This window comes from Protopterus annectens, chromosome 13.part0 (genome assembly GCF_019279795.1).
Source record: "Protopterus annectens isolate FY-2018-M chromosome 13.part0, PAN1.0, whole genome shotgun sequence".
In the NCBI taxonomy this organism is placed as follows: Eukaryota; Metazoa; Chordata; order Ceratodontiformes; family Protopteridae; genus Protopterus; species Protopterus annectens.
Genome location: NC_056747.1, coordinates 470,375,574 through 470,401,257, shown reverse-complemented (window position 1 = coordinate 470,401,257; position 25,684 = coordinate 470,375,574). Strand labels below are relative to the sequence as shown.

The 25,684-nt window shown below is 39.9% G+C and overlaps 1 protein-coding gene across 1 annotated transcript in view; it reads right to left on the bottom strand.

Annotated features, from left to right (window-relative positions):
- The window catches only part of HIP1 (huntingtin interacting protein 1), a 2,554,439-nt gene that overhangs the window by 526,008 nt on the left and 2,002,747 nt on the right, over window positions 1-25,684 (bottom strand). Inside the window, exon 19 of the mRNA XM_044054110.1 lies at window positions 18,449-18,596. Coding sequence (XP_043910045.1) covers window positions 18,449-18,596 — 148 coding nt within the window. The remainder of the gene's footprint in view (window positions 1-18,448; window positions 18,597-25,684) is intronic.

Genomic DNA, 25,684 nt, shown 5'->3' with positions numbered 1-25,684 from the left:
TATGTCTCTTTAATTCCAGACAGATTTTTAAGTCCTCTGTGGAAAGGGTGAATTGTCCATTTTCTGAGAGTTGTACATCTCCAAGGCCAGTCTGATTGTCCTCCTGACTGCTGGTCTGTGATGCAGCTGTGACTAGGGCTGCAGTCATCTCTGCTTTAGTCAGGTTGGCAAGCACCAGTCCTTTGTCTTGGCACATCTCAGCCAACTGGTTCCTTGTCAGCTTGCCATACTCCTCTGCTGACATCCTTGCCTGCTCTCCCAAACTAACTATACTAACAAAAAAATAAATAAATAAATAAATAAAAACTATTGTGATATGAAACTCTGAATGTTCACTGTGTGGCCGACTGACAGCAGAAACACCTTCAGTGACCACTGTTTACAGGCTACATGAATTCAATATCCACACCACTGAATCCTAATATGTGAATATCCCACCCCTGCTAACCAATTAAAATGTGATGTGGATATCCCACCACTGCCCACCAATTAATATATAATGTGGATATCCCACCACTGCCCACCAATTAATATATAATGTGGATATCCCACCACTGCCCAGCAATTAATATGCGACTCCCTGGCACTGGCCCGGTAATCAAGTAGCCTCAATCCTCACCAGTGGCAACAGTGGGGGACATGCACACTGGGAAGATGTCAAGTACACACACAGTAAAGTGCAATTCTCCTTAAGAATAAACAGAGATCACATTCAGTCTGTGGCTGGTTTCTCCCTCTTTCTCCAGATCTCCAATAAGACACCCACTGACACAGCTACAGAGCTGAGATCTCAGCTGAGTGGCCAAGCCAAGACCTCCAGCACCCTGTCTGTGCAACCAGTACTTGGTGCCCCTGCTCAAGCAACTGACACACTCATACTCTCACACACTTTGTGGTTTGATTTATACACACACACACACACACACACACACACACACACACACACACACACACACACACACACACACACACTTGGGAAGGTCTGGCACATGTTTACTAGCTATGCCCCCTTCTGCCCGATTATAAGGTAGTTTTTACTGCCACTAGCCAATACATAGCTACTTTAAGGTCCTTAGTAAAGGGTGTTCAATCTTTCTGTGTAATGTTACAATTAATCCAAATGGTAGTTTGACCAAGAGAAAGGCTATTAGGTGTGGCCCACACAGTGTCACCAAACAGACATGCAAGTACTCTAAGAGCTTAAATATCTCTGGACAGACCAGCCACAATTGAAAGGTTTAAATATATTTAATAATAAATAATAAAAGAACAAGAAAATACCTGGTAAACAATCACAGTTGCTTCAGAGTTCAAAATCACAGGAAATATTTAAAACAACATTGTAGGACAGTCTCAAAGAAAGAAAAACCTCTAAATTAAGCTCAGCTGTAGTCTTGACTATATCTAAAAGAAATTACTGTACCCTAGTTAACTTACTTACAGAACAAGGCAAGTGTGTGGTGAGTGGATCTTCCAGCTGATGCTGTCAAGTTAGAGACAAAATACAGAATGCACTCTCTCTCTTTCAGAGAGTTCTTAAATTAATATCTCAAATATTGTTGCTGGGATACTTGCAGGATGGCATCATTTTTGTCATCTGACTATCCCAGGTGAAAACCTCCATTGCTGGAAGCTGTCAGCATTTAACATCTTTCTGTGAAAATACATAAACAAGGACTTCTCTTAGATTTAAGGCAAATGCTAGAAGTCGTAAAATAATTTACATTCCTCCACATGTAAAGACAATACAAACCACTTCTAGTTGTAGATATTGTGTCTGCTGCTGCACTAAAACTCAGAGATAACATCTTTTGTTTATGGCCCAGCTATAAAGTAACTTAACCTCAACCATTCTTCTGAAGTTTGCAAGTTAATCTCCTGTGTTTCAGTCTCCCCTGTTAAACAGTTACAATAGTATATAGAAGAAATATCTCTTCAGCACACATCTATACAATATGACATATAGTTCTAATACATTTGTAACACAGGCATATGAATCATGTTGCTATTCACAACTGGCACACAACCACTTACAAAATTCCAGACAGCTGTGCTGGCAGTATCTCCCTCTGTCAAACTTCTACACAAATCATATTAATATTCATTCACAAATGACATATAATTATTTACAAAATTCCAGATAGCTGGGCTGGTAGTAGCTCCTTTTGGTACAAGAAGAAACAACTGAAAGATCAACCTGGCAAACATTAGTATATGCATTACTAAATGTGTGTAAAACAAAAGTTGGAAATATACATTAAAAAATACTGTCATGTATAATACATAGGAACAATAGCTTTTTGTCATGTTGGCTATTCTGTCCTTATTATCTTCGAACATGAATGGCCTTTCTGGTATAGATAAAAAGGAAAGAGTATTGAATTATAGTAAGAAATTCAGAGTGCAAATAGCAATGCTGCAGAAGAGACATTTGGAAAGAAATAAGCATGTGAATTTTACAAAGAGGATTTCAGAATGAATATTGCGCAGAATATCGGGGACAGAGGAAAGGAGGTAATTATACTAACAGTTAGAAGGGCAAGAGAGGCTCCAGTACTGATAGATGACGGGGAAAAGGCAAAAGTTGTAGATTTGTGGTAGTAAGGGGCTACTGGCAAGACAGGAGGACTACAATGGCATGTGTTTATATTCCACTGAAAACTGCTGTTATGGAGTTTAAGAAGATTTTGGAAGAAATAATCAGCTTTCAGCAGAGAATATTATTTATAGCTGGGGACTTGAACCTGATCTGCAATAGTAAGGATGTGTCAGGGGGATCTAGAACAGAAAATATAACAAAAGAGGGTAGATGTTTGATGAAATTTATGAAAATATTTGGTATGGAAAATGTGAATTCAGTAGTAGAAACACTAACTGAATTTACTTATTATTCTCTAAGGTACAATAACTAGGCTAGACTAGATAGAAATAACATTTGGCAAGAACACATGCATTTAATTGAAAGCTCTCGCACACATTCAGCAACTATTTATGATCATTTGCCAATAAAAACTAAGATAATGCAGGGTAATGAAGTAAAAATAAGACACTGGTGCTTTCCTTCCTACCTGTTAAGAGAGGGCTTTAAGGAAGGGGTAGTGAAAATTATTTCAGAGTTATTAGGGAAGATAGAAATATCTTCCAAAGTTATAGCTTGTGACTAGGATAAATTGAAAATGTTGTTTAAAAAGGGTGTTGAAATAAAGAGAGAGAGAGATACAGGTAAGAAGAAATCTGACCAAGCTTAAAATATTGCAGAATAAGGGGAATCTCGCAAAACAAGTGGAGAAGCAAATGCAGAGTGCTAAAAAGAAAGGGAGTGTATGGAATATGCATGTGTTTAGAAAGACTGCAGTTAAGCAACTATTCTTTTTTTAACAAAAAACATCTTTATTAAATTATCACATATGACATAGGCAATCTTACATTTATATAAATGAAAAACACACATTGACACCACTTTTGTTGCAAACATTATGTATCACACACACCACTGAAAACAACTGCAGTTGCAAACATTATACATCACTTACAATCTAACCAGTCATTGTCAGTTAAGCATTATACAGCTCATTCAAATCCTGCCTTCTTTTATTAAGCAACTATTTTTAGTTAACTGCAGAGCACAAAAACTTTAGCAAACCAACTTTGGAAACAAAATGTTGAAAGAGCTGTTGCTAGACTTAGGGAGCCTATAACAATAAGAAAAATGACCACAGATCCTGTAGAGGTTTTAGAGATATTCTGGGAATTTCTATGAAAGTTTGTATAAACCCGAGAAATGTATGAATGCAACACTAAATTGTTACAGTATACTATATGAACAAGATATAGAGAATAATACATAGTAAACTAATATATTTGTGAAAAGAGGGGCATTAACATCAGAAATAAAGGAAAATGAAATTAAAGAAGGTACAAAAACAGAATACAGAGAAAACCCCTGGTAGTGATAGAATTCCAAAAGAAGTCTAGAAAAAAGAGCAAGAGATAATGGAAGTACGGCTAGTCATTTTTTAACAATATTTTTCCAGGTAGGGATGTGCCCTTAACCTGGAAATAACAGTAATGGTAGTTATGTCAAGGAAGGGGAAAGATCCACTTCATCCTGGGTCATATAAATCCATTTTGATTCTGAATCATAACTACAAAGTTAACAGACATGGATCAGTGTGGGTTTATAAAACATAGGCAAACATTTGACAATACTAAAAAAAAAAATATGATTCAAAAGGATACACTGAATATTAATAATATTAGTATTACTGGGTTTGGATGCTAAAAAAAGTATTTTATAGAGTGAGTTGGGAATTTATGAAATAATCCCTTGAGGGACTGGGTTTCCATATACATGAACAACTTTAATATTTAATATCTACAAAGGAGCTCAAGTGGAGATGAAGTGTCTACAGAAAACTGCAGTAATAAGAATAGATTTTTCCTTGGAATCACTGACATTTTTGACAGAGACCCGGGGGGTGGGAATTGGGAGAATTTTACAGCAACTGTGGTTAGACGCAAGATTCCCCCTGCCCCTCCAGTTTAAATGACAATACTATTTTACATTCAGTACTTAGGCTTAAACGTGAATTATGTTAACAGTCCAAGTTAATAGTTTTAAATTGTGTTAGACACGTTTTTTAATTTTCTTCTTTTGTGAAAGGTTTTTAGTGTTTACTTATTCAAATGTATTTCAACTGGATATAATTGTTTATTTTCAGATATTAATTTGACTGTGCTTGGATACAAAAGACTAATATATTTAAATTGAGTATTTTATAATCTTTTAAGTCAGTAAGAGAATATTTATTACTATTAATATTTTTTAAATTATTTTAGCTGGGTTCAGGCTATGTCGAAACTATGAGGGAATGAATTGCATGAATACTGTGTGTCTCATTTTAAAAAATATTTTAATTAGTACTGTTTCAATTACTTAATTAGAAAGTCATTGGTAGTATAAAAGGAAGTGGAATCTATAACATACATTCTGATGATGTCTTCTGAGTGAGACAAAAGCGCTTAATTTTAAGTGTTTTGGTTATTAAATATGTTTCATATATATTTTTGTGGATTTGCCTGTTTTTTTCCCCACTTTCATGTAGTTTTGGTTATTGTTTTTTAAGTGAAAAACCCTGGTTCAGTGATTCTTTGTTTTTTCAGGTTAGAAAAGGACGGATTCACTTCATATTATGGAGCAGTTAAAGAACTCACAGGAACTACTAACTGGTTGGTATTCACTTCCGGTAATTCCAGAGTTGGCAGCTCTCAAAAGAGAGCTCATCAGGCTGATAGAACTACTTACACAAACCCCACTTTTGGGGACAGATTATGTTTTAAATAATAGCTGCCCCTTCAGGAGGATGCAAAACAACAAATTACTAGTCGCATCTGGGGAAGCAGGGACTGGAGAGGAAAGAAAAGTCAAACTTCAAACAGAGGGCAGAAACAAGCCTGCTTTTAATGAATCTAATGGATCTGCTTTAAACAATCCCAAAGAAGTGAGAGGGTTGCAACAAAAGACTATTAGCTGGGGAAAATCAACAACTACAAGTAACAGAACAAAGGGATGTCACAGTCGGTAGAATTTATTCAAAAGGTACTTTCCATTTTTGCAAATGTGGTGGAAATACAGTAGTTATGCATCTGTTGCCGCTGATAATAGATTAAACTGTGATCTTAACAGATTTATGGGGAGAGAAAATAATCTCAACAGCAACAATTACAATGAATTTTATTGGGACTACGTTTAGTGAATGGGTGCAAAGACCTTTTTCTTTTAATATAACAGAACAAGTCCACACATTGGTGGACCCTGTCTCTAATTTAAAGGAACATATTTATGATTTTGAAAATAAACTTTTAAAGGTTAGAGAACTGTAACTTGACAATTCTTACCTTAAAGAATGTTTAATAAGGAGAACCGTACCACAGGGACTGATGATTTATAAGTTTCCAAATGGTCTGAACAGCTCAGACCCCATGCTTTTAGAATTCATTACATTATTTGATCAGTATAGGTTTGAACTCATTATGAAATGGAACAACAGGGTAACTGATAATTTTCTTTTGGAAGTGGAAACATTAACTAATTTTACCAAAAATTATCTGATTTTTTAACAACATAGTGCTCTATTTTTATAATGTTTTTTCAAGAATTGAAAAAATTGTGATGCAAATTATAAAAGAAAGTATAAAAAACTTTATAGGGATTGTGAGCAATATAAAATAAAGAAGCTTCTCCTGATTTTAAAATGAATTATCCTTCCTCAAAGTATGACAATGGTAATACTAATAATGAAATGATATCCTCTGAGGAAGGATGCTTGGGGAGAGTGAGGACTGTAATCTCAGGGAGAAAGATGACAGTGAGCATTGCAGCTTTGAACTTCATTCAGCAAACAATAATCAGGATCATCCTCCCCTGAGGAGATCAGAAATATTAGCAAATCAGCAGGTACCATTCAAGGATATAGGGCCCACATGGGTTACATGAAAAAGGCATTCAAACCTCCCTTGAACAAACCATAAATGACTTGAGTATGGGTCTCAGGGGAAAGTACACCACTACCACCAGATGGGAGAAATTAAGTAGACACAAAGGAATTCTTTTAACAAGAAATGCTTTTAACATATTTAATTATAGTCACAATTACTCCAGATTTTTTAAACTATTGGAAAAGGGTTTTAAATTTATTCCAGCTAGACATACTGACATAGCAGATGTCATATTGGAATTAAAATTATAAATAAGAAAATTAAACTTAGCACTATTGTTAATAAAGATGATGGAGTGGTAAATCAGAGGGTTAATGAAAAAAAACTTTTAAAGATGAGTGTATTTAACCCCCTTTACACCCAACACTGGTGACTTTTGAGAATGCAGCCAAGAACGATAATTAGAAATTATATAAATATAAGAAAAAAGAGAATGCTCAATTTTAGCAAGGATGAACCTGAATTATTAAACACCCTAACTAATGATAAATTAGTCATAATTATGAAATGAGACAAAGGTGGGAGAGTGGTGATTTGTGATACTACTGATTATTTCAGTAATATGCTAACATTTTAAAATTTGGACAATTACACTATTGTCTCAAGGAATTAGGTCAATTTAGCATATAGACATATAGATATGTATCTTGAGGAATTTTTTCTTGAAAATAAAATAACTTTGGAGGGTTACAACTTTTTATGAGCAGAAAAAACATATATTCCTACTATGTTTGGAATCCCTATACTACACAAAGATCTAAATTACCTTATAGACCTATAGTTTTGGCTGGTGGCTCCGAAACTCACCCTTAAGGTATATTTACAGACAAAACTTTACAGCCAATTTATCAGCAGGTACCTCATTTGCTGAAGGATTCCTGGGATTTTCTTAGGAGACTGACACCAAATAGATGGGAACCTGTGATATATATATATATATATATATATATATATATTTTTTTTTTTTTAAACTATTGACATTGTAGACCTGTTTAATATCCATGGGAGAAGGGTCAACATTTTTTTCTAGATACTTTAATAGGAAGTGAATTTTTAACTGGTGACAGTATTAGAATTTTATTGGACCTCATTCATTTAGTGCTAAATAATAATTGTATTTATTTTGAGGGAGAGATGTTTTAAAGAGCTCAAAAAAGTAGCAATGGGTGCTGCTTGTGCCCTAATTTATGTAAACACAGTATTGCTTGCTTGGGAGAAAAATAAAAGTTTAAGTGTTAGCTTAACACACATTAAGTGTTAGCTAATATTTTTGGAAGACATTTTTATTTCATGGAGTGGCATAGAAAATTAAGTGAATGAGTTTGTTGAATACATGCATAAATCTATTCCATTTTCAAAATTCACTTTTATTTTTAACATGAAAATCATTTAACTATTTGGATGTTCAAGTTGAACAAGCGAGGTTTGGTTTCAAAACAAGAATTCTTAGGAAACTAACTTTCAGTAATTCATATTTGCATTTTTCTAGTTTACATCCCTTTATGCTTAAAAAGAACCTAGTTAGGGGTCAATGTAGTAGGGTTGCAAAGATGACCCTGAATTTTGATGATTTGGAAGATGAGTTGAATACATTTAGGAAGATGTTTCTGAAGAGAGGATACTCTGAGCCTTTGCTACATGAGGTTATTGGTGAGGTAATACATTTTTGGGGAACAAAATTTAAACCCCTACTAGAAGAAGAAGGGGATATAGCTATGAAACAAACAAAATTTAGTGTGTAACACATGCTTTGATAGGGCCTGTGTGGTGGCTTATAATGCCCACTGGGTGACAAAAATATTATAAACAATAATTGGAAATTTTGGGGTGGCTGCAGTGGTGCAGCAGTTAGCACTGATGCCTCACAGCAAGAAGTTCTCTACCGTACTAGACATAGACTACTGTAGGTGAGTGTGTTTGCGCGAGTGAGTGGAACAGATGAGTGTTGATTGGTGCTGAAGTTGCTGTTGGTTTAGTTCCCAGCTGTTTGTGAGGAAACTCTATCTAGACCTGTGGATAATGGATCCCCAGAACTGCCCTTGTGCTCAAGGTGGTAGCTGTATCTGCAATGGCAACTGCAAAATGCAAAAATGCAAATGCAATGCAAATTCGATTCTCAGCTGGGGTGCCTTCTGTGCAGAGTCTGCTTGTCCTCCCTGTGGTCACGTGGGTTTTCTTTGGGTGGTCCATTTTCCTCCCACATTCCAAAACATGCAGTAGGCGGATTGGACACTCTAAACTGGTCGTAGGTGACTGTGTGTGTGTGTGTGTATGTGTGTGTGAATGAATGGTATGAATGAACTACTGTGGCAGGGCTAGCCACCCAGTGGTGTAAACCTTGGCTCTAGATGATTGTCACTGCTGAAGTGACACCCCGACCCCATGTTCAAAAAGGGAAAAAGGGGTTGAGGATGGATAGATGGAATTGGACATTTTTAAAAGGTAAGAATGAATTAAGTAACGTGGTGAATAATTAACCTATATTTATTAACAAGACTTTATTTAATTTTAAAACTGTGGCGCTTTTCTCCTCGGGCCTCCACTAAAAATGGGCTCTTCTTGACCCAGTGGACTTCCCCAGTCATCAAACTTAAATAAATAAATACAAAATTATTGGAAAGAACCCAGTGTATGAAGGATGGGAAACCCAAACTGGGAACCAAAAACTGTGGAGCACGTAAACAATGTCATTGGATATTTGAAGGGGAAACTATTACTCCAAATAACCGTATAAATTCTAAGGTTAATTTTAAGAATGGTAATTGTGGTAAAATAGGCATTATTTATTTAGCTAAATGTTCTGGATGTGATGGGTTCTACATAGGTAAAACAGAAAAGTCATTGAGAAAAAGGATATACGAGCACAATTATGATACTGGTAAAAGAAATGCTAATGATGCCCTGGCTAGACACACAAAAAACTGTAGTAACAATAATAGATTTTTGCATGGAATCATTGAAATTGTCGAGAGAGACTCACGGGGGGTGGAACTGAGAGAATTTTTTAAAATATAAAGAGGTTAGAAGCAAGTACCCCCCCCCTCCTCAGTTTAAATAACTGTATTGTTTTAGATTCAGCACTTAAGCTAACAGCCTTGAAAATATGAATTAAGTTAGCAGTCCAAGTTAATGGTTTTAAATTGTGCTGGACACTTTTTTTAATTTTCTTCTTTTGTGGAAATCCTTTAAGTCAGTGAAAGGATGTTTATTGCTATTACTATTTTTAAATTTATTTTAGCTACGTTCAGTGTATGTTGAAATTATGGGGGAATGGACTGCATGAATATTGTGTCTGTCATTTTAAAAATATTTTAATTAGTACTGTTTCAATTACTTAATTAGAAAGTCGTTGGTAGTATAACAGGAAGTGGAATCTGTAACATGAACATTCTGATAAAGTCTTATGAGTGAAATGAAAGTACCCAATTTTAACTGTTTTGGTTATTAAATATGGTTTTTAATATATTATGTGGATTCACCTGTTCTTTTTTTCCACGTTAATGTAGTTTTGGTTATTGGTTTTTAAGTGGAAATCCCTGTTTGAGTGATTGGTAACAAATGACACTTGGAGAAATTTACTGTTATACATAGGTCTAGTAACCATTACAGCAGAAGGTCCAAACGATGTAACAGCAGATCCTTGGAGACTGCAGGCAGGAGCCAATCATTGAGGTAGGGGAAGACTTGGATCCCTAGCAGATGCAAGTGTGCTGCTACCACTGTCATTATCTTCCTGTACACACCAGGGCCTGTGTTGATACCAATTGGCAGGGCTCTGAACTGATAGTGACTGGCTCCCATATGGAAATAGAGGAATCTCCTTGAATGCTTCTCTACTTTCACATGATAGTAAACATCATGGAGATCTACTGAGCACACCAAATCGTCCTTCCTCAGACGAGGCAATATGGACTGAAATGTGACCACCCAGAATTTTGTCTGTTTTATAAATTTGTTTAGGTGGCTGAGATCCAAAATTGGTCTGAGGTCCCCCGTTTCCTCTGGTACTAAAAAGAAGCTGGAGTAGACTATGGATTCTAACTGGTTTGTGGGGACCAGTTGGATGACTTTTTTTCTAGCAGACTGGAAATTTCTATTGCTGCTGCTTCCCACTGAATGGGTGGAACATCAGGAACAACTTTCTTTATTACGGACGGGAGATAAAAGGGAGTAGAATAGCCTGTGGAAATTATCTTTAGCACCCATGCATCTTTCGTTAAGTTTTTCCATGCTTCAGGGTGCAGAGATGTGTCCACTGACTGCCTCCAGAGTGCAGCAGTCAGGCAACGGTTCAGAGACACTGATAGGGCCTCTCAGTAAAGGGGTCACATAAGCCCTGGTTATGTGGTCCACCTCTGCCACTTGAGTAACATCTGTTAAGTTTCCCCCCACCTCTGCCACATGGAGGTCTATCACCAAGAGAATCCTAATAAGAGCTCTGTGACTTATGAAATAACATCTTTTTCCCAGCCCTCTGATTCCAGAAGTAGGAGGGGTGGAAAAATGGATTCCCAATGCAGAGAGAATGTTACCATCTTGCTGGCTCCTGGTCAATGTGTCTTTAGGTTTGGGCTTGGGTTATTTTGAGTATAGAAAGGGAAACTGGCTAAGCTAAAAGTGGCCCATAAGGGCAGCTAGCCTATTACTTACCTATGAGCCTATGAATTATTTCAAGGTCTGAAGTTCACTGGACTTTTAAATGACAGTAGCAAACAAAAAAATCAAAAACGTATCAGTCTTCCAAAAGTCTCTCTTACGTCCCCATCTTCACCAGGAATAAATCAAATTTGAAGACTGCACTTGCTTTCTGGAAAAGGATACAAAACCATGGGGTTCAAATTCCCATGCAAAACCAGTGCAGTGGCACTGCACCTCCCACTCTTAAGATTTTTCTGTAACTTGTAACTCTTCACATAGTTTGTGCTTCATTATGCAACACTAACTGTATCAGCAGATTTCTGAGAAGTCCTCCTTGGTAGGTTTAGGATTGATGTATCCTTTTTTCCTCATATCACTTCAAACATTTTCTTCTGAGGTTCCAAAATTTGGCAGGTGCATGGGTACATCAAAATATGATGGTGTTGTACTAGGACAGCACCTTGTACTTGAGCCATTAAGTGACCATGCTTCCTGCAAAGCCAGAAAAAAAATAAAGATTTGGTACTTACATTGTAAATACATGAATCATTATCATCAATCTCCTTTCATCCTATTTTCTGCATGGGGTAGGGGTGTCAAAATGAATTGTCACCATCTTTCTCAAGCTGGTACTACACACCATCTCTCTCAAGTTAGTATCACACTTCAACCTTCTTTGACTGTTGTGCCTGACCATCCATCTCTTTGCTGGATGTCTTTGTTTCCTCTTGCCCTCTTTCTGTTCCTCTCAAATCTTCTTCACAAAATCATCTGCTTTGCTGCACATATGCCTCAGCCACCATAATCTATGCTCTTTGACCATCTCTGCAACTGGAGCTACTTCAACTTCTGCTCTAATGTCATCACTTTTTCATCTGTTTCACAGTGTGCATTCTACCTCCTGTCTCAAGCACTTCATTTTCATCAACTCTAGCTTCCTAAACTGTTTAGCCTTCAATGCCCAGGTTTCTGCACTATACAGAAGTACTGGTTGCACCACTAGTTTTGTACACCTTACTTTTCAGCTTTTTTGGTATTCCTCACTTACTACCTTTGGCACTCTGTGCCAGTTGGCTGCAAACCCTCTGATTCTAGTATTGACCTTTTCATTCAGACTTCCTTTCTCCTCAACCATCCCTCAAATACTTGAAGCTAGCTGTTCATCTCTTCCACTATTTCCCTTCTATCATATTTTCCCTCATTTGCTGCCATGACATCTGCCTTGTCTGTACTCAGTTTCATCCCTTGTGTCTTCAGTTTTGCATTCCATTCCTTTAATCATTTGCTGAAGCTCTTGTTCAGGCTCTTCTTGTAATACCACATCATCTACATACAGCAGCTTTTTTGATCTGGCCCCTCCAACTTGTTTGTTAATGTAGTCCATCATCTGTATAAACAGTAGGCTCAGAGCTTAATCCTGATGCACCCCAACTTTAACTGGGAACCTCTCTGAGTCTGAACAGCTGTATTTGTGCGATTCTGCCACACATTTATTGTCTGCTCATTCATGCCTGTGCTGCCAGTGTTTCTTGTTTTGAATATTCTATGTGTCTCTAGTTCAGCTGAATCCACTCAGGGCAGAAAGCAGTGATATCCGAAGAGTGTGTGTGTGTGTGTGTGTGTGTGTGTGTGTGTGTGTGTGTGTGTGTGCGCCTGCGAATATGTGCAGGGAGCATGTTTCTCATCCTCCACTGTCCCTGATTTTGCCTCATGTTTGTGGTCTGTTTCCCCATAAAATTTGTAGTTTTCTTGCAAACTGCTGCAGATTGAAACACTACATAAAGACAGACACACGAGTTTCAGACTTCACATCCTTCAGAAAATGTTGCTAATGCAAAAATTACTCTAGCAAAATAAAGAGGAAAAAATAGAGAACAGATATATTAAAAATATTCAAATCAGTTCTCTGTATTTTTCCCATCATTATTAGATTTGTAACTTACTTTCTGTCTTATTGAATCTTCTTTCCCTGTACTCGAGTAACATGCTAAGTATATAACTATAACAATTAAAACCTTTCCCTGATATGGAGTCCTTGTCCCTAATTCTTGAGCTAAGGGGTTGAGGGGGCAGTTGAGGGAGGATGAAGTGGGTGCATTGTATGGTTTTAACAGCAGCTAACTGAAATAACTTCTGAGCTATTTATGTATGGATTCATTAATTTGATCACAAGCAGATGCCTGAAGTGTACAAAGTCATACATGTGATTGCACCTGATATTCACTTGTGTGTCTGTCAGTGTGTGTTTGCATGCGTGTGTGCATACATACAGGGAGTTGTGTTAAAACTGACTTAAAGCAGTGTTGTTGAAATAGGGCAGGTTTATACATTTGTGCCCCTACCTCCTAGGGGCACAAGTTTATGAATTGCAAATTTTGAGTGGTAAGATTTTGGACCCCTTGCTATGACTTTGAAAGTTGAAAGGTATGTCGCTGGACAACAGAGCTAGAGGGATGTTGATGACCCTGATTCCTCTGCTGGAGGTCACGACTAGCAAAGTTCATCTTATCAGTCCTATCAGGAGTGGAAGGATGGCAGTAACATCTGTGACATCACTGAACTTGCTGATCCCCCTGCTATTGATTCTGATGCACCCACCAGCCACTCTGTTAACATGACAAGGTCCACGTGAATCCCATTAATATATATTCATAAACCCAACATATTAGTTATAGGAGACTACACTGTGAGACACACAGATGTGCCTCTCACCAGGCTGGATAAGGAGAAAGTCACGGTTAGCTGTCTGTCAGGTGCCATAATCCACCATATCACACACACACTCAAGTCTCCCAACAACAGGTACTGTTATGACTCTGTCATAGTCCATGTTGGAGTGAATGACTTGAGACATACCTCTCTGGGCTATATGAAGCAAGACATGACTGAGCTCGCTGATTATGTGTCCCAGGCAGGTATGTCCTTAGCCTTAAGCAGCATTCTGCTGTCACCAAGAATGATGCCTCAATACAAACAGAAAATGATTGACTTTAACAATTGGCTTAGCTTCTGGTGTCATTCCAGAGGGATCTAGTACCTGACAGCCTGGGAAGATATGATCGACAGACCACGATGCTTTGCCAGAGATGGCCTGTATCTGTCTCACCTGGGCTTCAGGCTTCCGGCAAAGGCTCTTGCCTCCCCTATAGTGCCTTTTTTAAGAAAAGTGATGAGGTTAAAACTACCAACAGAAAAATTTCAACAAAACACAAATTAAAGGTTGTGCTGCTAAACGCTAGGAGTCTAAACATGAAACTGCACTCAATGCAAGCATTCCTAACCCTGGAAAATGCTGACATCTGGGAAGTTACAGAAACCTGATTCAAAGCTGCGGAGAGCACCCAAGCCTTACATGGTTACTCATCCTATCATACATTCAAGACCCAAATTGTGGGCAGTAAAGTCAAAGGAGGTGGAGTTTCAATATACATTAAAGACACACACCTCCAGGCTTGTCAAACAGTATGACGCACAGGAGACACTTCAGGTGCAGTTAGTCATTGACAAGACCACTGTTAAAATCATAGTTAGCTACTGGCCCCCAAATCTGACCCAAGATGCCCAATCCACCTATTTGGACTTGTTTGAATCTATCAAGATTCAACCTTTACCCTGATCCTGGGTGACTTTAACTTCCCAAACATATACTGGAAGAATTACTGATGCCAGAACACAAATGCCCAGAGATTCCTTGATTTTGTCAATGCAAATGCCTTGGAATAGCTAGTTGATATCCCCACAAGGGGTGATAATATGTTGGACTTGGCATTAACCAACATGAGTAAGCACTGCAGCATCCCTATAGTATCATCCTTCCTGGTAAGATCCGACCACAAAGCAGTCACTTTCGAATCCACCATCTCCCCAACTCCCTCTAGCTAGGATCAGACATAAAAACTTCTCCAAAGATGATTACAGCCTCCTGAGGGATGGTATAAACAGCTTCACAGCCCCCTCCCCCACTGTAGCAACTGGCACCAATATCCACAACTACACCAAAGCACTATACAAGCATTTATATAGATGCATGGAATCAGGAATACCCAACAGGACTAAATCATCCTCCTCAAGGAAGAATAAACCTGTCTGGTGGACATCTGCAATAAATAAACTCTATAACAAAAGAAAAAAATTGCTGTCCAAGGCCAAGAAGGAGCAGGTGCCCAATTGGAAGCAATGTCTCTTTAGCCTGAACAAGCAAATAAGAGCACTAGTGAAATCCTCCAAAGCAAACCTCAAGTCCAAACTGCCCACATCTACTAGAGACAATCATAAGGCCTTCTTCATGTATGTCCGCAACCTCAAAGCAAGCACCCAGATCTGTTCAGAACTGGTGGTTAAGGACACCACATACAAATGCCGTAGATATAGCAAACTTGCTGGCTGACAGATTCAGTGAAAACTTTACCCCTCTGTCCCCCCCATCAGTAAATCAGGACATCCCCAGTACCTGCCCCTTCCCCTTATGTCTAGGGAACAGGTCATCACTGTTCTCTCAAAGGCAAAAAATACAGCCTCCATGAGATCCGATAACATCCCAGGCTGCATCCTACGTGAACTCCGGCAGGAACATGCAGCACCATTAGCCACCCTATTCAACCAAAACCTGAGTACTGGCTTCGTCCCAGCTGAGTGGAAGACTGCCACCATCATCCCTTTACACAAAGGTGGAGCAACCACAAATCCGGGAAATTATAGTCCCATCAGCCTAACTAGCCTGATCTGCAAGGCCATGGAACGGATTATCATGGACCTCATTAACAAGGACATTGGCAACGTCCAAGCACTTGATCCCACACAGTTTGGCTTCGTCAAAGGGAGGTCATATCTGCTAAATTTAGTCGACTTCTTTGAGACAGTCACCAAAGCTATGGATGAGGGGAAGACAGTGCACACCGTGTACCTTGACCTGGTCAAAGCCTTTGACACTATTCCCCACTTGGGCATAATAGATAAACTCTCTCAACCAGGCATCAATCCATATTATACCAGATGGGTAACAAACTGGCACACTGATGGATCCCACGTAGTCAAAAGAGGGGAAGCCACCTCAAGCAGTAGACCTGTAACAAGTGGCATACCCCAGGGTTCGGTCTTGGGGCCTCTGTTATTTGGGATACACTTTTCTGAGGTGCAGGCAAAAACCAGTAGGTTATGGCTGACCAAGTTTGCAGATGACTGCAAGCTGGGTGCTGTCATCAATTTCCCTAGTGATGTGGACATCCTCTAAGATGGTCTCACTCAGACAAATGACTGGTGCCACAAACATGGCCTCAAGCTGAATACCAAAAAATGCATCATCATTCCCTTTGAGGAGAGTAATGTCCCCACAACTTATCACATTAATAACAATGCACTAAGCACTCAATCAGTCGTGAGAGATTTGGGCACACAGATTGATAGCAACCTGACTTTTGACCACCATGTTGCTTCCATTGTACAGAAAGCCTTCTACATGGCCCACCTCATAAGTAAGGATATCTCATCCAGGGACAATGAGGTCATAACATCCCTGTATTCTTCCCTTATAAGGCCCATTATTGAGTACAACGTCCCTTTTGACATGTACCTCACAAAGCACATGCAGCAGCTGGACAGACCACAGAGGTTTCTCACCAGGAAAATCCAGGGCCTCAAACACATGCCCTACACAGGCTAAAAGCCCTGTCCCTTTATTCAATTTCAAGCAGACTCCTCAGAGGTGACCTCTGTCTGGCATACAAGGTGATCATGGACCCCACCTTGATGGGACTGCCGCATATCCGCAAGTCAAGCTCCGCGGCCTCAACCTGGTCTATGATATCAACAAGACTTGTTGGCGGGACAGATTTGTGCCCAGACACTCCCCCCCATCTATGGAATAAACTCCCTCTCCACATCAAGCAGAGTACCTCTTTACCCCCTTTTTAAGCGCAACCTGGATAACTGGATGGGAAACAGAAAATATAACCCTGTGATTCCACCCATGTTCCTGCTGGACAGCTGGATTGTGTGCTGATTTGTCTGAGCATGGGCTAAACTCTTGGCTAGGCTTATAAGGGCCTCAGGGCCAATAATCTAGTAATCTCCTATGATCCTATGATTCATTACCAGTAACCCACAGCTATATTATGTTCAAACAGATTAACAAATGGATCTAGCATAATTCTTCAAATGGGTATATCCTTGAAAAGTGAAGTTAGCACTTTATGAAAAATACATTGCGAATTCAGCTTTGAAATAAATTGTGTCAGAAAAATTCAGAACCTCAATTGCAGTTTCAAATGGCAACACCTAATATAGATTATCTACTGTATACTGTTTAATACAATCATTATGATGGCATGCTTAATTTCCACACTGGCAAATTAAGCAGACAAAAAAACTCTTTTACATGAGGGTAGCAAAGACATGCATTATTCCCATGTTGGGATTGCGCTCCACTTTATCCCATACAATGAAATACAAGATTGCTGCAGCTTGGAGGAAGGGGCATTTCTTTCCGTACAGGAACACCTTTCTCTCAACAAAGCACTCACTTAAAGTATGCATCAAAAACATCAATAATGCAATTACAAGTGAATGAGTAAATCAATAATCCAAAAGCTGCCAAAGTTCTCTGGCAACACCACTTTGATAACCTGCCTTATTAATGGTACTGCTTTCCTATCCTCCACCCTCCACTCCCTGCTACTTTATTAATGCTCTATCTACTCAAGCAGTTTAAGTCACATGCCCAGTCTTTTCAGCTTACATAATTGCCTGTTAAATGTCCTGCTAAATAAATTACATACAGTTTACATAAGCCTTACTCCTTTTATTAATCTATGCTCTGATGAGGTCACATTATTTATTTTTTTTATTTTATTCAAATGTCATAAAGGTAAGCTCACTAATCACATGCCTCTTTTCTGCATAGGTATTGCTAAGAGTCAAACAATAGGCAAAAGGAAGTTGAGGGAATCAAATCCTGGACTACAGAATGAAGCTCATTAGCAGCTGATGGCCTTAATCTTTAGTACTAAATGCCAAAGAAATATCTGACTGAACTGTCAGAATCTGCATCCTGAGTTCCCAATGGCAGAGGTCCACCAGATGTTTAGCTTTCCAGATAATTCTTAGCATCTTTACTACTTCTTATTAGACAGTCAACACAAGACTTATTGGCTTGCAATTTCTTGACTCCCTTTTTGAAACCCCCTGAGCAACAGTACCACCACAGTTACATCACTCAATAGTGTACCTTTAAAATATTTTCACTACTCTATCTGGAATGCTTTACTTGAGGACAATCTCTGTTGGTCTGTATGGCACAGCTACCTTATAGATTTACCTGCAGAGCTGGTGCAGCTGATGTGGGTGGGGTCATCCAAGTGATTCAGAGCATCTTGGATGATCAGCTCTGCTTCTTCTATTGTACTTCTCAACAGCAGAAACTCTCTGTCCAGCAGCTGCTTCTGCAGGTTTTGTTCATGGCTCTCCTAGAACAGAGAAAAAAATCTGAATTTCTATTTCTGGAAAATGGCTAGCCAGAATAATGCAACGAAAGTACAAGTTTTTTTTTTGTTAAATAACTTCTAAATCACCCAATTTTTCATTAATTTGATGTGAAATATAAATAAATAAATAAACTGTGTTCTAATCTTTGCCATTCTGAATCTAAAAATTATACTTCACAACACGAAGACAGCTGAGGTTGCAAAGCAGACATTTTTAGAAGGGCATCTCAAAACCTGGTGACTTTTAAGTTGCCCACCCTTACTGCAAATTGAGCTTTATAAGCTCTTCCCTTTCTATACTGCCACTGATAACTTGCATTATTTATTTGACTTTCTTTCTGCTTGTTTTGAAAAAAAAGTGCATTTAACTCTTATTGTCTGTTCTACTAATTTACTTGCTCTGGATTCATTACCTAGTTGGATAAATTAGTGCATTCTTGCACTCTAGCAAACTCTTTTCTATGTTTTTACATAAAGAGGACAGAGGATTTGGGTGATAGCCTGGTCTGTATAGGTTGAGAAAAACACTAGAAATTCCTGCATGTAGTTATTTTATTGGATGAAGTGCTTATTAACTAGCTTACCTTGTTTTCAGTGGCTTTATAAATTCTGCACAACAGAGTTTCTTGGCTCATTTCTACAAAGTGAAGCACCTTTACTGAATTATCACACTTTTATAAGCTGTTTAAAGCATACAACTGTTTTCTTGAATTACTTGTTGCCTTTTCTTAAGTTGAAGTTCATTTTGTGGTAGCATTTTACTCCACTCTTTTACTGTGCTTTTACATTAGAAGGACTGGGATTATTCATCTAGTGGCAATAGGAGTTTATCTGGTTTATCTGACTTGGGAAGCACACCAAAGAACTCTCAGTTTATATCTGTAACAGTAACAGTACTTAGAACACATCTAGAGCCTGTTTACTGCATTTCCTGTGTTGCACTTAATTTAAAATCGTTTTTTTCTCTAAAAACTGCATTTTACCTGATTTTGGCCTAGCACTCAAGTGTGGGGTCATTTATTGCACTGTTGTGATTATTTTGCTGCTTGTGTATCTCTGCTACCTTTAAACTACAACAAAAAGAAAAAACCAAAAAAATCTTGCTTTTTTCCCCACTTTCTGAAAGTTAAGAAAGTTCAGTTACAGACTTGCTGTTCTGAACTGTTTGGAAGTTTCTAGAAGACCAGTGCTTGCTTGGGCTAAAAGGAAGTTTCTGTGTTCACCAGTGGGAGTGGTTAACACAGAACAGCCTGCCTGTCCCTGGAGGAGTGGTTACTACCTAGAAGCTGTAGTTTTACTGGCCATTTTGGGTCAATTCTAAACTCTTTGGTCTCTCTCTCTCTTAAAACCCTACAACTCTCTTTTTGCGTGGTTTTGCGCACTGAGCAGCGCCACCTAAACAGGTTTAAACTATTCCAGGCTCCACAAAGTCTACTCATCACTTTTTCCCTTAGAACTGTTAAAACTCTCAAAGTAATCACTCTATTCTCTTTCTAAAGCCCTGCACTTGCTCAGCTCTTATAAGGAAACAATAACTAACTAAAGCACTACACCCTCCTTGACTTCTCATAAGTATTAGACTCCCGATTGGTCCTTCCTGATCAAGTGAAAAATCAGTTCCCTTTCCTAATCTGATCAGTAAAAAAACAGTTCCCTTTACTAATCTGGTATGTCCAAGGGTCAGTTTCAAGGTTACTCTCCAGTCCAGCTGGTGAATCTGGGAATTTTGAGGCAATGTTACAATTGCCTTATGTACACAGACAACCCTCTCCTCCTTCCAACAAACTCTAATACATGTGAGAGATGCAGTTACACAGCCAAACTGGAGGCAGAGCTCTCTCAATCCAAGACTGTCACAGTCAGTCAGGAGGAAAAGGTAATCACCCGCACCACAAATCCAGTCTCACACAGACCTATTGCATCTGCATACCCAACACATAAACACACAAAAACATACTCAGAGGCTCTAAATAAAAATCTGCCTAAACAGCAAAGACCTCCTAAGCAGATATCCAAGCAACAGCCACCCCTCAACAATACCCACAAATCACATATCTCACAAAATCAGTGTGCCTCACAGTCACAGCCCTTAAGGCCAAACACACCAAATATACTTGCTATAGGGGGACTCTATTGTCCGGCACACTGACGTCCCGCTCACCAGACTGAACAAGGAGAAGGTCACTGTAAACTGCCTGTCGGGTGCCAGGATCCGCCACATAATGCAAGCACTCAGGTCACTCCAAAGCAAGTACAAGTATGACTCCGTCATTGTCCATGCTGGTGTGAATGACCTGAGATGTACCTCCCTGGACTACATGAAAAGAGACACAGAGGAGCTCTCTGACCATGTAGCCCAGGCTGGTATGACCCTGACCTTGAGTAGCATCTTGCCCTCACCAAGAATGATGCCACAGTATAAAGACAAAATGATCAGTTTCAACAACTGGCTAAAGTATTGGTGTCATTCAAAGGGGATCCAGTGTCTGTCAGCCTGGGATGACATGCTCGACAAGCCACATTGCTTCGATAGGGACGGCTTGCACCTGTCACACCCTTAGGCTTTCGTATACTGGCCAAGGCTCTTGCCACCCCCATAGTGCCTTTTTAGGCAAGGCTCAAAGGACAAACCCACCTCCATAGACAACCCAAAGATAAAAAAACTAATGGTAATGCTACTCAATGCCAGAAGTCTAAACCTCAAGATGCACGCACTCGAGACTCTCCTCAGTATGGAGAAAATTGATGTCTGTGCAGTAACAGAAACCTGGTTCAAGGCTCCTGAGAGCACTCCAGCACCACCTGGTTATAACTCATACCATGCGTTTCGGCCCCAAAACTCGGACCGAAGTACAAAAGGAGGGGGAGTATCTATATTCATCAAAGATACCTACACCTCCAGGTCAGTGGCACTGCACGAAGCATCGGAAACCATCAATGTGCAACTAACAGTGGTCAAAACTGCCTTTCAGTTTGTAGCCTGCTACAGAACACCCTCCCTATTACAGGAACCCCACTTGGCATTCCTGAGAACACTGGAGAATGTGAAGGTCTCTCCAAACACTATGTAATTGGGTGACTTCAACTACCCAAACATTGACTGGGAAAACTATTTAAGCCCAAACACCCTCGCCCAACGGTTCCTTGAATTTATAAACTCTAACGCAATGGAACAACTGGTCACCACTCCCACAAGAGGGAACAACATATTGGACCTGGTCATCACCAACATGGGGACTCTATGTTCCACACCAGAGGTAAACCCCTCATTGGTAAGATCAGACCATAAACAAATTTCCCTGGACATCCATATCCCGTCCCCACCCCCAGCCAAGGAAATCACTGCAAAGAATTTCTCAAAAGCCAACTTTGCACTTCTCAAGACTGAGGTGGAATCCTTCAAAGCCCCTGGGCCAGAGGATAATACAGCCCAATCCGCAGAATCCTTTACAAATGCATTCTATGAGCACCTGCAGGAATGCATGGATCATGCTATCCCAAATAAAACCAAAACTCACTCCTCCAAAAACAGGAGACCGGTCTGGTGGACCCCGGCCATAAATAAGCTATACAACAGGAGGAGGAAGCTACTACATGACAGAGCAAAATCCTAAAAAGGGAAGGCATCTCTGATGGCAAGAAACTTCGATCCCTCATAAAATCATCAAAGGCCAGTTTCGAAAGAAAAATTGCCCTAGACACTAAAGATAATCACAAGGCCTTCTTTAGTTATGTCCGGAACATGGGTGGAAACTCCCAGATATGCTCTGAATTGTTGCATAATGGTACAAAATATACTGAACCTACAGACATAGCCAACATCCTGGCAGACAGATTTGGCGCAAACTTCTCCCCCCCTTCCCCCCCAAAGGAGCAAACACCTATCCCAACTGAATGTAACCTCCCTGACATCACAGATGCACAGGTGAAAGCTGCCCTCTCCAAAGCAAAAAACACAGCATCTATGGGACTGGACGGTGTCCCAGGCTGCGTCTTACACGAGCTCCAACAAGAACTGAACCCTCACATTAAGTCACTGTTCACACTTAGCCTTACTACAGGATATGTACCCAAAGAATGGTGTACAGCTACAGTGATCCCACTTCACAAAGGTGGTGCCACAACGGACCCCAGAAACTATCGCCCCATAAGCCTAACTAGTCTGGTCTGTAAAGCTATGGAGCGTATTATCATGGAACTCATAAACAAAGACATTGGGAGCCTCCAGACACTGGACCCTACCCAATTCAGCTTTGTTAAGGGCAGATCTTGCCTCTTAAACCTAGTTGATTTATTTGAAACAGTTACCAAAGCCATAGATGAGGGCAAGGTAGTCCACACAGCCTACCTGGACCTCGCAAAAGCCTTTGACACAATACCCCACTCGGGCATCATAAATAAGCTTACCAGCTTAAATATCAACCCCTATATCACAAGATGGGTTGCAAACTGGCTCAGAGATAGAACCCACATGGTCAGAATCGCAGGTGCCATGTCCGAATCCAAACCAGTTACAGGTGGCGTCCCACAGGGCTCAGTTCTGGGACCTCTCTTGTTCAAAGTTCGCAGATGACTGCAAACTGGGGGCCATAATCGAATCTCCAGCTGACACAAGCATCCTCCAAAAGGGTCTCACAGAGACGGATGCTTGGTGCCAGAGCCACTGCCTCAAGCTAAATGCTAAAAAGTGCATAGTCATCCCCTTTGGGAAAAACAAGGTGCCCACAAATTACCACATAGGTGGTAATCCATTAAGTACGGAAGAAGTAATTAGAGATTTGGGGACCAACGTAGATAGTAATCTCTCCTTTGATAATCACGTTGCCAAAGTGGTTAGAAAGACCTTCTATATAGCCCACCTTATCACGAAAGGGTTCGCATCTAGATCAAGAGAGGTCATTGTGCCCCTTTACTTGTCACTCATCAGGCCCATAATTGAATACAATGCCCCTTTTGGGATGTACCTTACCCGACACCTGCAGCAACTGGAGAGACCCCAAAAGTACCTCACCAAGAGGATCATGGGCTACAAACAGATGTCCTATGCAGCTCGACTAAAGAAACTCCAGCTCTACTCAGTTGCTTACCGCCTACTCAGAGGCGATCTATGCCTGACGTACAAAGCCATGTCAAACCCAGAATTAATGGACATGCTCCACCTCAAAAAATCCAAGTCCCTTAGAGCTACACGCTCCAGGGACCTAAACCTCAGCACAAGAATAAATAGGACATGCTGGAGGGACAGATTCATTTCCCAGAGGCTCCCCTCACTATGGAATAGAATCCCAATTCATGTTAGACACAGCCCCTTGCTGACCCTCTTCAAGCGAAATTTGGACGCGTGGATGGGAAATCGCAAATTCACCCCTGGGATCTCTCCTGTGTCCCTGCTAAACAGAGGCACAGTAAACTAATCTTAAAAGGGTACCTTCTGTGACCTACTTTACAAAGGCACAGTAGGCTAATCTAATAGGGAGGCGGAAGCCAAATACACTCTGGCTAGGCTTATAAATGCCCTAAGGAAGATAGCCTAGTATCTACCTATGAACCTATGAAGTGTAGCCGTTTTATTAGCCAGAGGACTCAGTATTCAGTTTTCTGTACTTCCAGTGCTGGTATAAATTTGGCAGATTTGTACGGAGCTGCTCGCTGTGCGTGTGCCCAGTAGAGACGTAAACATCTACAAATATTGCTTATTTTCATTATACTATGAAAGTTTACCATCTACCATGCTATTTATTGTTTTTGCACTTCTTTAAAGTTGCATTTTCAAACTGCTGTAAAGGCTGCTGTTCTGCAATGAAATGCACTGTGTCTAGTCTTACTTAGCTAGTATTAGGCATCAGTTTGTGGTTCCTTAGCATTTATGCTTCAAACTGGTCATTTTACATTAAGAGGGTCAAAGTCTGCACTCTTGTGGCAGGAGAGGGCTGATTTTGCCTATCTGAGCTGTGAATTGCTGGTGGAAAGCTCATTGTATGCTTAACTAATTGGCCTTAGGGCACAGTTACTGTAAAACTTTACTTTTTTTTCAGATCGTACATAAGCCTTGCATTTGTGTGAAGCTGCTCTTCACTCAGCAGTTGTTACTGTTGTTATACAGTCACCTTGGAACTTTGCCTCAGTCCCATATTACTCACTAGTTTGCACGGTGAGCAGCATTTATGCATTTAGTTAGTACTACATAGGTCTAACTTACCTTATTATAGCATCCAGGACTATCGCTGCTTAGAGAGTATCTGGTTTGGACACTGGGCAGCATCACTGGTTAAGTAAGCTGCAGATTATACCAAGTAGCACCCTTCCCTCGTCTGGTTACAAATGACCTCCATTCCTACACCTTGCAAGTACATATTAGGACCTGCAAACATGGAGGGACACTGTCCTGCTACCTCTGCATCAAGCTTGGTGGACAGTGGTATCCTGAGGCAATGTAGCAATTGCCTTACATACACTGAAAACAACTTAATTCTCAAACAAATACATTACTTCAGAGATGTAGTTAAACATTGACACTGGAGGCTAGACTCTCACATACAGACATAAAATGCAACAAACAGGTTGTCAGCGACTCTCACACATCACTCACCGCACTCACAAAGGATCATTAACATAGACCCACACATGTGGAGATGCACATATGTAACTTTCCCAAACCTCAAAGGACTTTCCCTTAGGAATCTGGGAACCTAGCCAAATCTCTGAAAGCAGATTTATCAGGTGAAAATAGACTCCAAAGGTAAGGATAACCATAAGGCATTTTTCAGTTATGTCTGCAAGTTTAAGTGCAATGTCCAACAACGTGCAGAATTAGTTGTAGATGGCATCACCTATACCCAGCCAGAAGACATAGCAAATCTACTGGCTGACAGAATTCATCTTAAATTTCACCTCCCCATTACCTCAAGTTGTCCCCGAGAAATGTCCTCCACCATTCCACTGCCAATTATCATCAAAGAACAGGTTGCCAATGTGCTCTCTAAAGCTAAAAACATGACTTCAGTGGGACTTGATGATATACCAGGGTGCCTCTTAAATACCTTAAATCAGGACTTATCATGCCCATTAGG